The 14,421-nt window shown below is 37.5% G+C and overlaps 1 protein-coding gene across 1 annotated transcript in view; it reads left to right on the forward strand.

Annotated features, from left to right (window-relative positions):
- The window catches only part of 5-HT1A (5-hydroxytryptamine (serotonin) receptor 1A), a 747,640-nt gene that overhangs the window by 691,715 nt on the left and 41,504 nt on the right, over positions 1–14,421 (forward strand). Inside the window, exon 10 of the mRNA XM_075312823.1 lies at positions 5,254–6,230. Coding sequence (XP_075168938.1) covers positions 5,254–6,192 — 939 coding nt within the window. The 3' untranslated portion in view covers positions 6,193–6,230. The remainder of the gene's footprint in view (positions 1–5,253; positions 6,231–14,421) is intronic.

Genomic DNA, 14,421 nt, shown 5'->3' on the forward strand with positions numbered 1-14,421 from the left:
TTTACAAAATTTTCTATACAAAACTCATTTTGACAAAATTTCCTATAGAAATAAAGTGTTAAAAAAATTATCTATAGAAATGAAATTTTGACAAAATTTCCTATAGAAATTAAATTTTGACAAAATTTCCTTAGAAATGACATTTTGACAAAATTTCCTACAGAAATATAATGTTAACAAAATTATCTATAGAAATGAAATTTTGACAAAATTATCTATAGAAATGAAATTTTGACAAAATTTCCTATGGAAATGAAATTTTGACAAAATTTCCTATAGAAATTAAATTTTGACAAAATTTCCTATAAAAATTAATTTTTGATAAAATTTTCTATAGAAATGAAATTTTGACAAAATTTCCTATAGAAATGAAATTTTGACAAAATTTCCTATAGAAATGAAATTTTGACAAAATTTCCTATAGAAATGAAATTTTGACAAAATTTCCTATAGAAATGAAATTTTGACAAAATGTCCTATAGAAATGAAATTTTGACAAAATTTCCTATAGAAATGAAATTTTGACAAAATTTCCTATAGAAATTAAATTTTTACAAACTTTCCTATAGAAATGAAATTTTGACAAAAATTTTTCTATAGAAATGAAATTTTGACAAAATTTCCTAGAGAAATGAAATTTTGACAAAATTTCTATAGAAATGAAATTTTGACAAAATTTCCTATAGAAACGAAATTTTGACAAAATTTCCTATAGAAATGAAATTTTGACAAAAATTTCCTATAGAAATGAAATGTTGACAAAATTTCCTATAGAAATGAAATTTTGCAAAATTTTTATAGAAATGAAGTTTTGGCAAAATTTCCTATGGAAATGAAATTTTGACAAAATTTCCTATAGAAATGAAATTTTGACAAAATTTCCTATAGAAATGAAATTTTGAGAAAATTTCCTATAGAAATGAAATTTTGACAAAATTTGCTATAAAAATGAAATTTTGACAAAATTTCCTATAGAAATAAAATTTTGACAAAATTTCTTATAGAAATTAAATTTTGACAAAATTTCCTATAGAAATGAAATTTTGACAAAATTACCTATAGAAATAAAATTTTGACAAAATTTCCTATAGAAATGAAATTTTGACAAAATTTCCTATAGAAATGAAATTTTGACAAAATTTCTTATAGAAATTAAATTTTGACAAAATTTCCTATAGAAATGAAATTTTGACAAAATTTCCTATAGAAATAAAATTTTGATAAAATTTTCTATAGAAATTTCATTTTGACAAAATTTTCTATAGAAATGAAAATGTAGAAAATGAAATTTTTAACTTCCCATAGAATTAAAATTTCCAAAAAAAATCCTATAGAAGTTCAAATTCTGACACAACTTCCTATAGAAGTAAAATTTTGCAAAAATTTTCTACAGTTATCTTTTTGCTTATATCAATGTACAACAACTGAATAAAAATATAATTCCCAGTTTTGTGTAAATGATTGTTTACACCACCACAAATTAGCATTTTAAATCAGTGTCGGACACACAAATCATTCAAATTGCAACCATAAATTGTAAATACAAATTCCTTAAGAATTATTTTACCAACCGTAGCCCATCACCAACACTACCTTAATTTCCTTACGATGAATTTGCCTTGAAATACTCCCCTAGCTGCAAAGCCAAAAACAAGTCGGAATAAGGTCTGATGTCCTAATTTTATTTTGTTAAATAATTCATAATATGAGGTCTTCATGTTTTAGAATATATTCATAATAATGTAGGGAGATGTTATATTTACAGATATTTCTTCGAATAAGATGTATGCAGGGCACTCTGTTATTGGTATTTCATGGAAAATTTGTATTACGGAAATGTCGTAATATTTTCCTGTGAATTTCATGAATCATGTCAACTGAAATATAACACTGCATACTAATTTTTATACCTAGTCGTTTGGAAATTTATAGGAAAATAAAAATGTAACATATTTTATTTTCAAAATTCATTATTCGATTTGATTGATGTAGCAAGGTAGAGAGAGAATCTTTACTCAAAGTTGTCTATGAAGAATATTAATATTAAATAATAATATTATTATTTAATATTAAATTAAAATTAAATAAAATATAGATTTTTCACTAGGAACCACCGTGGTGCAATGGTTAGCATGCCCGCCTTGCATACACAAGGTCGTGGGTTCGATTCCTGCTTCGACCTAACACCAAAACGTTTTTCATTGGTGGATTATCCCACATCAGTAATGCTGGTGACATTTCTGGAGGTTTCAAAGCTTCTCTAAGTGGTTTCACTGCATTGTGGAACGCCGTTCGGACTCGGCTATAAAAAATCAGTGTCGGTCCCTTGTTATTGAGCTTAACATGGAATCGGGCAGCACTCAGTGATAAGAGAGAAGTTCACCAATGTGGTATCACAATGGACTGAATAGTCTAAGTGAGCCCGATAACCTAACCTAACCTAATGTATATCTTATTCTCTAAAATTCCCAAGGCTCAAAATCCAACAGATCGAAATCCGGAAATTTTGGTGGCCATTATGCGGTAGAAATGAAGCGACGAACCTCTTCACACACCTTCATCCCTCGACACGGCGGACAATTCGACAATTCGTCCGTCCGTCCAATTCTAAGGTCGAATTGTTCGTATCGAGGGTTGGAAGTGTACATTCGCCCATCCAGTATCTCCTCTATTACTCACCCACCAACTGGTTTACTTGCCCCAGTGATCATTTGAAAATTTGCACTTTCGATTGGCCACAAGACCTCAAGCACCGCCGATGGCAATGGTGTCAGCGGGTCTTGCATACAAAAGGTCTTGGATTCAATCCCAGTTTAGACAAAAAGTTTTCCACCGGTAGAATATCCCATTCAGTAAAGCAGCGAACCTCTTCACATACCTTCATCCCTCGACACCGGGGACAATTCGACAATGCCATAGGAATTGTAGATGTCTGTACGGCACAGTCCGTCCGCCCTTCCAATTCTATGGTCGAATTGTCCTTGTCGAGGGGTCGCATTCGCCCACCCAGTATCTCTTATACTGCTCACCCACGGGTTCACTTGCCCCAAGGATCATTTGAAAATTTGCACTTTCGATTCGTGTCGAGGGTTGGAAGTGTACATTCGCCCACCCAGTATCTCCTCTATTACCCACCCACCCACTGGTTTACTTGCCCCAGGGATCATTTGGAAATTTGCACTTTCAATTGGCCACCAGAACTCAAGAACCGCCGATGGCAATAGTGTGGGCGGGTCTTGCATACAAAAGGTCATGGATTTAATCCCAGTTCCGACAAAAAGTTTTTCAGCGGTGGAATATCCCATTCTGTAAAGCGACGAACCTCTTCACACACCTTCATCCCTCGATACGGCGGACAATTCGACAATTCCGAAGGAATTGTACATATCTACACGACACAGTCCCTCTGTCCATCCAATTCTAAGATGGAATTGTTGCATTCGCGCAGCCAGTATTTCCTATACTGGTCACCCAAGTTACTATTAAACCCACGGGTTTACATACCCAAGAGATCATCTGATAACTTGCACTTTCGATTGGCCACAAGACCTCAAGCACCGCCGATGGCAATGGTGTGGGCGGGTCTTGCATACAAAAGGTCATAGATTCAATCCCAGTTTCGACCAAACACCACAAAGTTTTTCAGCGGTGGAAGTCATGGATTCAATCCCAGTTTCGACAAAAAGTTTTTCAGCGGTGGTATATCCCATTCAGCAAAGCAACGAACCTCTTCACACACCTTCACCCCTCGACGCGGCGGACAACTCCACAATGCCAAAGGAATTGTAGATGCCTGCACGGCACAGTCCGTGCGTCCTTCCAATTCTATGGTCGAATTGTCCTTGTCGAAGGGGTGCATTCGCCCACCCAGTATCTCTTATACTGCTCACCCACGGGTTTACTTGTCCCAGGGATCATTTGAAAATTTGCACTTTCGATTGGCCAAAAGACCTCAAACACCGCCGATGGCAATGTTGTGGGCGGGTCTTGCATACAAAAGGTCATTGATTCAATTCCAGTTTCGACAAAAAGTTTTCCAGCGGTAGAATATCCCATTCAGTAAAGCAACGAACCTCTTCACACACCTTCATCCCTCGACACGGCGGACAATTCGACAATTCGACAATTCCGAAGGAATTGTTGATATCTACACGGCACAGTCCGTCTGCCCATCCAGTTCTAAGATGGAATTGTTGCATTCGCGCAGCCAGTATTTCCTATACTAGTCACCCAAGTTACTATTAAACCCACGGGTTTACATACCCAAGAAATCATCTGATAATTTACACTTTCGAATGGCCACAAAACCTCAATCACCGCCCATGGCAATGGTGTGGGTGGGTCTTGCATACAAAATGTCATGAATTCAATCCGAGTTTCGATAAAAAGTTTTTCAGTGGTGGAATATCCCATTCAGTAAAGCAACGAACCTCTTCACACACCTTCACCCCTCGACACGGCGGACAATTCGACAATTCCGAAGGAATTGTAGATATCTACACGCCACAGTCCGTCTGTCCATCCAATTCTAAAATAGAATTGTTGCATTCGCGCAGCCAGTATTTCCTATACTGCTCACCCACGTTACATACCCAAGAGATCATCTGATAATTTACACTTTCGAATGGCCAAAAGACCTCAAGCATCATCGATGGCAATGGTGTGGTCGGGTCTTGCATACAAAGATTCATGGATCCACCAAACATCAAAAAAATTTTCAGCGGTGGATTATCCCTCGACAAGACGGATAATTCGACAATTCCGAAGGAATTGTAGATCTTTGCACGGCACAGTCAATCCGTTCATCCAATTCTAAGGTCCGAATTGTCGAAGGGCCCTTATTTTTATAAGAGAGTCCGAAAGGGGTGCCACTTATTTATACATAGACAATTTTTTAAACTCCCAAAAATGTCACCAGCACTAATGACAGGAAATAAATTAGCTCAGAAAATCATTCTTTATAATGTTTAAGCCATGACCGCTCTTTACGCAAGCTTTCGTCCATAGCGGTGGTCCAGGAAAATTTCTGAACCAATACAATCCCAATATACTCCACTGAAATCCATGACCGCGTTTTTTTGTCTTTGCCATTCATCGTAACCCTTTGCTATGGCTATAGTATTACTTATTACAATTACTTAACATTACCTCATTGCTCTGGGAAACCAGGTTGAACATGAAACATTATTAATTGCTAGAAGTCATTTAATCTCAAAGCATTGTCCTTAATCATTGTTCTCGTCTTACTTGCAGGTTGCTTCAACATCATCAACACAAATTGCCACTGTATCCCACCTGGTAGCTTTAGCTCATCAACAGCATGCCTCAGCGAAAGCACAACAAAGCAGATGTCTGACGCAACCCGTCACTGTGGTGGAGAATCCTTTGGAGCCATTGAAAGATGGCACAACGTCGCCAACCTCACCAGCCTCATGTACAGTAAACCTAACAACGACCGTGGCAATAAATGGTGGAGCTGATGGTGATGATGCTGCAGCAGCAGCAGCACCTATAGACACTGCCCACAATAATCATCATCAACATAATCATGATGCCACCGAAGTGTTGGCCGATCCACAATTGCAACAGCAATTGGAGCAGGTGCAGCAGCAAGCAAAAACTGATGCGACAGCAGCAACCAGTGCGACAAATAAAGTAATGGGTGGTGCTTCCAATGCCACCACAATTACATCCATATCAGCCTTATCGCCTCAAACGCCAACCACAACAATAACACCACCTGGTTCGGGTCCTGTTCCACATAGTTCACATGCAACATCGGCTTCCGTTGCTGCTTCCAGTCAACAGGTAACACCCCTGCCACGACCTAAAAATCCCCAGCAACAACAACAACAATTGTCCAGCATAGCGAATCCCATGCATAAGGTGACTAAACGAAAAGAAACCCTTGAAGCGAAACGTGAACGAAAAGCCGCCAAAACGCTAGCCATTATAACGGGAGCTTTTGTTGTCTGTTGGCTGCCGTTCTTTGTGATGGCCCTATTGCTGCCACTGTGTGAAGCCTGTGAAATTAATGATGGCATAGCCTCATTGTTCCTTTGGTTGGGCTATTTCAATTCCACACTGAATCCTGTCATCTATACCATCTTTAGTCCGGAATTTCGTCAAGCCTTTAAGCGAATATTGTTTGGTGCCCATCGACCGGTTCATTATCGTAGTGGCAAATTATAAAAATAGAAGAGAGCTGTTTAAAAGATGAAAAGCTTGAGGTATGTATTGCCGAAAAGTCGAAGATTTTTAATTTTAGGAATAGTTTGGTGATGAGTCCAAGGAGTACAGCTCAACATTTAAATGGCTTAGGAAATTTAAGAAGAGTTAAAAAAGTTATAGAGCATGAGTACAATAATATAAGTATATTATCTGCGAGGATGATCTCATAAGTACTTGTTCTCCCCGCAAGATGTAAGATTGAGTTAAAGAACAAGTTCAATAGAAAGGGTATGCGTTAGTGGAAAACAAAAAAATACCAGAGAGTAATAACTGGTACACCTATGGATCGAAGATTGATGGGAATACGGGACAGGGCTCATACATCACATATGAGCCCTGTCCCTACTTCCATCACGGAAGTCTGAAATTCTGACCCCAGAAAGGTTTTGGTCTAGTGGAACCCCAAAATATTCCCGGGGAAAATAACAGATACACCGATGTATCGAAGATTGATAAGAATACGTGACAGGGCACATGCATGATGGAACCAGGCACAGAGATCCTACTACGATTGCCTGATCACAGCACAGTCTTCCACGCAGAAGTTTTAAATGATTCAGAAAACGAGAACTTTCACGAGTAACCGGTGCAATGAAATTTATTCACGGTGAATACATGAAGTCTAATGGAAACTATACTCCATTAATTTGAATATGGCTGGATCCGCATTATGTGTTTGTTTGCAAATGCCGTTTTAAGAGAAAACGTAAAGGCTATAAGAGCTAGGCCACTAAGGGAAGTGAACGTAGAAAACGCAAATCAAATATACGTGGACGTAATTGGAAGAATGGGCAAACGAAGAACCCTGGTTAGGTTAGGGTTAGTGGAAGGAATCAACCTTTGGAAATGTGACAAAAGTAACTCCAACAAGAAAAAGACAGGAGGGCGACTGACAGAAGGGCCTGAGAAATTATGATCGGGGCCTCCGTTTTATAGCCAATTCCGAAAGTAAACACTCAGCTATGTCACCATATTTACGGAGAGGAGATAATCCATCGCTAAAAAAACCTTTGATATTCAGTCAAAATTGAGATTGAACTCACGACCCTGTAAGGTATTCATGCTAACCATTGCACCACGGTGGTTTTTGTGGGAGACCCATACAACGGTGTACAATAGTACAACGATCGGAAGTGATCAAAAGGAAACGAACTGCAGGACCACGGATGGTCGGACGACAATCAAGACAATGACAGGAGCGCCACTCAAACAGTAGGACGACTGACAGAAGGGCCTTGGGAATCATGATCGGGGACCTTCGTTTTATAGCCGATTCCGAACGGAAACACTCAGATTCAACCCATTATACTACAAGTTGAGAGCCTAGGGAATCATGATCGGGCAATCTAGAATTTGGATCAATGAATGAGAAGAGAGCTCCGTTTTGTAGCTGAGTCCGAAACACTCATGTATGTCACGAGATTTTCGGAAAGCAGACAACCCACCGCTAAAAAACTATTCTTGTTCAGTCGAAACTGAGATTGAATTCACTCAGTTAAGCTTGCTAACCGTTGCACCACGTTGGCTTCCCTGGGAGGCCCGGTTCCCTGGGAGAAACGGTTTACAATAGCACAACGATTGGAAGTGAAAAAGGGAGAAGAATTGGAGGACCACTGATATTAGGAGGGAAGCTAAAAGAATCTGGCCATGCCCCTAGATATTAGCTCAATGATAAGGGACCTATGTTTCTTAGCCGAGTCCGAACGGAAATACTCAAAAATTTCAGCAACATTACTGAGAAGGGATAAACCACAACTGAACCATTTTTGAGTTCGTTTGAACTCGTGACCTTGCCAGGGGAGCATGCTAACCATTTCACCACGATGGCTCCCATGGGAGATCCATAAAATGGTGTGGAATAGTGCAACTTTCCAAAGGGGACGTAAATGTTTGAGATGATCCAAATCAAGAAAAAGACTAGAGGACCGCAGCAAAATAGTAGAACGATAACCAAAAGGGTCATGGAAATTATGGCTGGGCACATACGCGTTAGCTCAATGATAAGGATAAGTTTTGTAGCTGAGTCTCAACGAAAATATTCTGATATGTCAGCAGCATTACGGATAGGGAAGAAAGCATCGCTGGAAAACATTTTTTATTTTCGGTCGAAAGTGAGATTGAACCCAAGATTTATTGTCGATGACATTGTTAACTTCGACTGAGAAAAATTATGGTAACTCGCTGACATGTAGACCTTCAATGCGACGCCTGGCTCTCCTTTTCACTCTATCACACTCGTGGTCGCTATCGGTTGCTTTGCTTATCTCTTCGGATCAGTCACCGTCACGTAGCCAAAGTTGACCGAGATACCATCATCCCTTGTAGCAGGGTTCGATAGTGATCTTACTGGGGAGCACAACATACCTGTGCCTAGGTTACATTGCTTTGAGATGATCTAACCATGTCTTCCGCTTCAGAGTTAGCCCGACGGTGCTTATCATGTTCGTCTACGAGTCCCTCCGCTTCCGCTGGGACGTTTGGCCTCACCTGAGCATTTCAAGCGGGTGCTCCGTTGATGATGTCTTGTAACACCTTCTCGGCCATATGAACATATGGAGGGAAGGGAGCCGTCGCAGTTGTTTTTTTTTTTTTTTGGTTTTGGTGCTCAGAAGTTTCGAAATCCGTGAGTAGGTCAATGGTGAGAATTATGGGTCGATGGACTGGTGATGGTTTAATGACAGACTGCCAGGACATGTCATGTCGCTGGGATCAGACCGACGGTCAATGGGGCTATGGTCTGATCCCAACGAAATTATGTGCTGCCAGGACAATTTCGTGGAAACATCTTCGCTCTCTACACAACATACCTGTGCCTAGGTTACATTACTTGATATGCTCCAACCATGTCTTCCGCTTGTGCTCATCGTCTGTCGTCTCTACATTCAGAGTTAGCACGACGGTGCTTATCATGTTCGTCTACGAGTCCCTCCGCTTCCGCTGGGACGTTTGGCCTCATCTGAGCAATTCAACCAGCTGATATGAAGCAAGCGGGTCTCCGTTGATGATGTCTTGTAACACCCTCTCGGCCATATGAACATAAGAAGGGAAGGGAGCCGTCGCAGTTGGCTTTTTTTTTTGGTTTTGGCGCTCAGAAGTCGGTCAATGGTGAGAATTATGGGTCGATGGTCTGGTGGTGGTTTAATGACAGACTGCCAGCACATGTCATGTCGCTGGGATCAGACCGACGGTCAATGGGGCTATGGTCTGATCCCAGGTATAGTCTGATCCCAACGAAATTATGTGCTGCCAGGACAATCTCGTGGAAGCATCTTCGCTCTCTACACAACATACCTGTGCCTAGGTTACATTGCTTGCTCTCGGCCATATGAACATAAGAAGGGAAGGGAGCCGTCGCATTTGGCTTTTTTGGGTTTTGGCGCTCAGAAGTTTCGAAATCCGGAGTCGGTCAATGGTGAGAATTATGGGTTGATGGTCTGCCCAGGACATGTCATTTCGCCGGGATCAGACCATCGGTCAATGGGGCTATGGTCTGATCCCAGCGAAATTATGTGCTGCCAGGACAATCTCGTGGAAGCATCTTCGCTCTCTACACAACATACCTGTGCCTAGGTTACATTGCTTGAGGTGCTCTAACCATGTCTTCCGCTTGTGCTCATCGTCTGTCGTCTCTACATGCAGAGTTAGCACGACGGTGCTTATCATGTTCGTCTACTATTCCCTTCGCTTCCGCTGGGACGTTTGGCCTCTCCTGAGCAATTCAACCAGCGGATATGAAGCAAGCGGGTGCTCCGTGATGATGTCTTGTAACACCCTCTCGGCCATATGAACATAAGAAGTGGAGGGAGCCGTCGCAGTTGGCTTTTGTTGGGTTTTAGCGCTCAGAAGTTTCGAAATCCGGTGGTGGTTTAATGACAGCACATGTCATTTCGCTGGGATCAGACCATCGGTCAATGGTTAGAATTATGGGGCTATGATCTGACCCCAGCGAAATTATGTGCTGCCAGGACAATCTCGTGGAAGCATCTTCGCTATCTAAAAAAAATTTTGAATCATTGATCTCGTCCGTCTAAGTTATTGCTCTCAGGGTCACTATGTAGTAACCCAAACAAGAAACCCAACTGGAGAGCCATTGAAAGACAGTACGAAGATAGCCAGAAGGGCCTTGGGAATAATTACTCGGCAACTAGAGTTTAGGACATATTTGTGCCGAAGAAGAGCAGCGCAATTATGATTGTTCTTGCGGGGTATTTTGTGGATAACCGGACTTTGGAGCCATGCTGGAGGCGATTCAAAGTTTGACCCAACTTAGGAACATGACAAATTTAGGATTCAGAAACAGGGAATTATTTTAAAAATAAAGGGTGAAGCGCATAGCAACATGGGCCATTTCATCAACTTAACCTACATACAAGAAACTTTGCGAATCAAAAGTGTCTTAACGTACAAGTTCCACGATATTTTCCCAGGATTTGATGTTTTCGATATTTTTCTCTTTTCGCGAAGTTTTCATGCCTGAAACTATACAACACAAATGTAAATCACTTGAATGACCAGAAAAACTTTTCTTCAGATGTAAGTAGAAAATCATGTTACACTCTCTACACAAATTCACGTATTAGAATCTAATTTGGTTAAAAGGATAGATGGTGGCTATATGTAAATCCACCACCTAGCTCTACATACAACCTTCTAGGGCGATGACAATACAAAAATGGGGATTCATATCCAAATATGCACAAGTACATTTTGTACTGTCGTCCTTTATGCAGCACCATTGTAGATGGAATTATGAATTTCACAAACGTATTGCCAACATCCTTTACTGAGCTATACAGCTTCCCCATGCACTTCTATGATATTTCCTCATTCTTTCACTTCTACTCAAATGTTGTCTGCATTGTTGTAACCAAAATGGAACTTCTTTGTATATCCGTTTTCCTGTGGCACAAATAGAAAAGGGGAAAAAAACACTGAATATGCATAAGAAAAGAATTTTTATTCTTTCGCCATTGTCCCCAGTCAAATGGAATGAATGTGGAAACTGTCATGGTATTGGGTATCCCATTTTCTTTTTGTCCTCTCATCGAAAATGTATTGCGAGATATTCTTCTTCTGACATTATTGAGTTGAGTGTTGTACATCGACATGGTGCTATAAGAAGAATAGATATCTACTTTTAGCAGATTTGCAAATCGTTCCAAGAAAAACGAAACAAGACTACAATTTTTCTCTGTCCTGCCATATAGGAAATAGGAAACAGATAACAGTGTCATTGAAAAATTTACAAAAAAACAAGAAAGGTTTGTCCAAGTGATATAACAGTGGTACAGAGGCAGTGGCGCATGTATGACATTTTCGAACAATTATACCTCCGTGGTACATTTTTGTTGTGCCACTAAATGCCATTTTTTAATTTTTGTGGCACTTTTTAATCAATTTTTTTATTATTATTCCAAATTCGCTTAAAACTGGTTATGAGATCGACGTAATAACGCGTCGATCTCATAACATGGAGTTTACATTATTAATTAATAGAGTATTGTTGAGCGCTTGAGCCTTTCTCAATATGTTTCACATAGAGACGTGTACCGCCCCAAAGTATGCAAAGAACGATTTTTTTTTATTGTGTACCCAATCAGTGTTACCGCTGTGATACCTTAGTGGCAAATTTGCCGCTTTTTAGGTGTTGACAACTATTTGCCATTAAATGCTAAACGTTTTACGTTTTCGTGCCACCTTTTTCCATGTTGTGCCAATTTTTAAATTTAATTTTTAGGGAAATGTTTTCGAAAATTTAGATACCGAATCTTATTAAAATGACGGCGTATTCGGTGTAGACAATTTTGTGCTACCAAATGCTGTACTTTTTTTCTGACACCTTTTAGCCATTTTGTGTCACTTTCTTTAATTTTTAATTTATAGGATTCCATCAAAATTACAGATTGATCGGTGTTGATAAGTGCCATATTTCTTATATTTTTCTGACCTTTTTGCAATTTTGTGCCACTAATTTCATTTTTGGGGCAATAGCTTACGTAAATGTTAATTAACTTTTGAGCCCTTTTTCCTTCTCAAACTATAGTACCTTCTCAAACCATAGTGCTATGAAGCTGCCAATTGTGATGCCTGGAAATAGGCAAAGACATTTTGCTGTAGCAGGTAAAAGTGGTTCTCCCAAAAAATTTTCAATTTTAAGGATTGATTTTCGATGAAATGAAAAAAACGATTGTTGTGTTCGTGGAGATCAAATTTTGGACAAAAAATATTACATAGCCCATTAAGCTCGAAATCTAATAAAAGTGGATTTGATATATTTTTTATAAAGCAAATGACAGTTGAAATCTAGTTGGTGTTTTGAAATAAGTGTGCCACCTTATATTGCAAGTGAAACTTTTTTTGCCACTTTCAACGGTACTGTTGTACCCCGTTAACCGCCATTTCAAGGAGTGTATTTCAATGAAATATATAAAACAGTATGTGACTTTTTGTGCTACTTTTTGAAGAAATGAGAGTACTTCTGTTTCTGGAGGAAAACTCCTTTTGTACCACTTTGTAGAAATTCTCAAAGTTCCCGGTGCACAGAGGCCCTAATAATATACCACTAAATCGAATCAATCGTACAATGTATACTTTACCAGCATTGGTAAGCACAATGATGCCATGGTTACGATGCCCGCCTTGCATACAAAGAGTCCTGGGTTCAATCGCAGTTTCGACCAAACACCACAAATATTTTTCGGTAGTGGTTTATCCACTCTTAGTAATGTTGGTGGCAATTCAATGCATCTCAAAGTGATGAGAGCAGTTGGACTCGGCTCACTCACGAATTAACCTATTTTTCGATCTAGGACCACGGTGCCACAGTTTGTAGAATTCTACCAAAAATGGTAGAAATTTTGAAAAAATTTTCTATAGATATGAAATTTTGAGAAAATTTTCTATAGAAATTTTGAGAAAATTTTCTATAGAAATTTTGACAAAATTTTCTATAGAAATAAAATTTTGATAAAATTTTGTGTAGAAAAAAAATTGACAAAATTTTCTATAGAATTTTCTATAAAATTTTGACGATATTTTCTATAGAAATAAAATTTTGACAAAATTTTGACTAAATTTTCTATAGAAATAAAATTTTTTGTAGAGTTTGTAAGGCTTGAGGTCATGTACTAAAAAAACAAAATAAAATCTTAGTTTTTTACAGTGCTTTATTTTTGTTTTCATTCCAATATTTCGAACACCATCGTTGTCCGTCTTCAGGGAAATAAAATTAAAAAAAAAATTCAATAGACATAAAATTTTGATAAATTTTTCTATAGAAAAAAAAATTGACTACATTTTCTATAGAAATAAAAGTTTGACGAAATAAAATGTTGACAAAATTTTATATCCAAATAAAATTTTGACAAAATTTCTCTATAGAAATAAAATTTTGACAAAATTTTCAATAGAAATAAAACAAAAATTCTATAGAAATAAAATTTTGAAAAAATTTCCTATAGAACTAAAATCGTGACAAAATTGACTATAGAACTAAACTTTTGACAAAATTGTCTATAGAAATCAAATTTTTGCAAAATTTTCTATCGAAATAAAATTTTGACAAAATTTTTCTATAGAAATAAAATTTTAACAAAATTTTCAATAGAAATAAAATTTTGACAAAATCTTCTAAAGACATAAAATTTTGATAAATTTTTCTATAGAAAAAAAATTGACAACATTATCTATAGAAATAAAATTTTGAATTTTCTATAGAAATAAAATGTTGGCAAAATTTTCTATCGAAATAAAATTTTGACAAACTTTTTCTATAGAAATAAAATTTTAACAAAATTTTCAATAGAAATAAAATTTTAACAACATTTTCTATAGACATAAAATTTTAATAAATTTTTCTATAGAAAATAAAATTGACAACATTTTCTATAGAAATAAAATTTTGACGAAATAAAATTTTGAATTTTCTATAGAAATAAAATTTTGACAAAATTTTATATCCAACTAAAATTTTGTCAAATTTTCAATAGAAATAACAAAAAATTCTATAGAAATAAAATTTTGAAAAATTTCCTATAGAACTAAAATTTGGACAAAATTGTCTATAGAACTAAAATTTTGACAAAATTGTCTATAGAAATAAAATTTTGATAAATTTTTGTATAGAAAAAAAATTGACAACATTTTCTATAGAAATAAAATTTTGACGAAATACAATTTTGAATTCTCTAT

This window comes from Haematobia irritans, chromosome 5 (assembly GCF_050003625.1).
Source record: "Haematobia irritans isolate KBUSLIRL chromosome 5, ASM5000362v1, whole genome shotgun sequence".
NCBI classification, from domain to species: Eukaryota; Metazoa; Arthropoda; class Insecta; order Diptera; family Muscidae; genus Haematobia; species Haematobia irritans.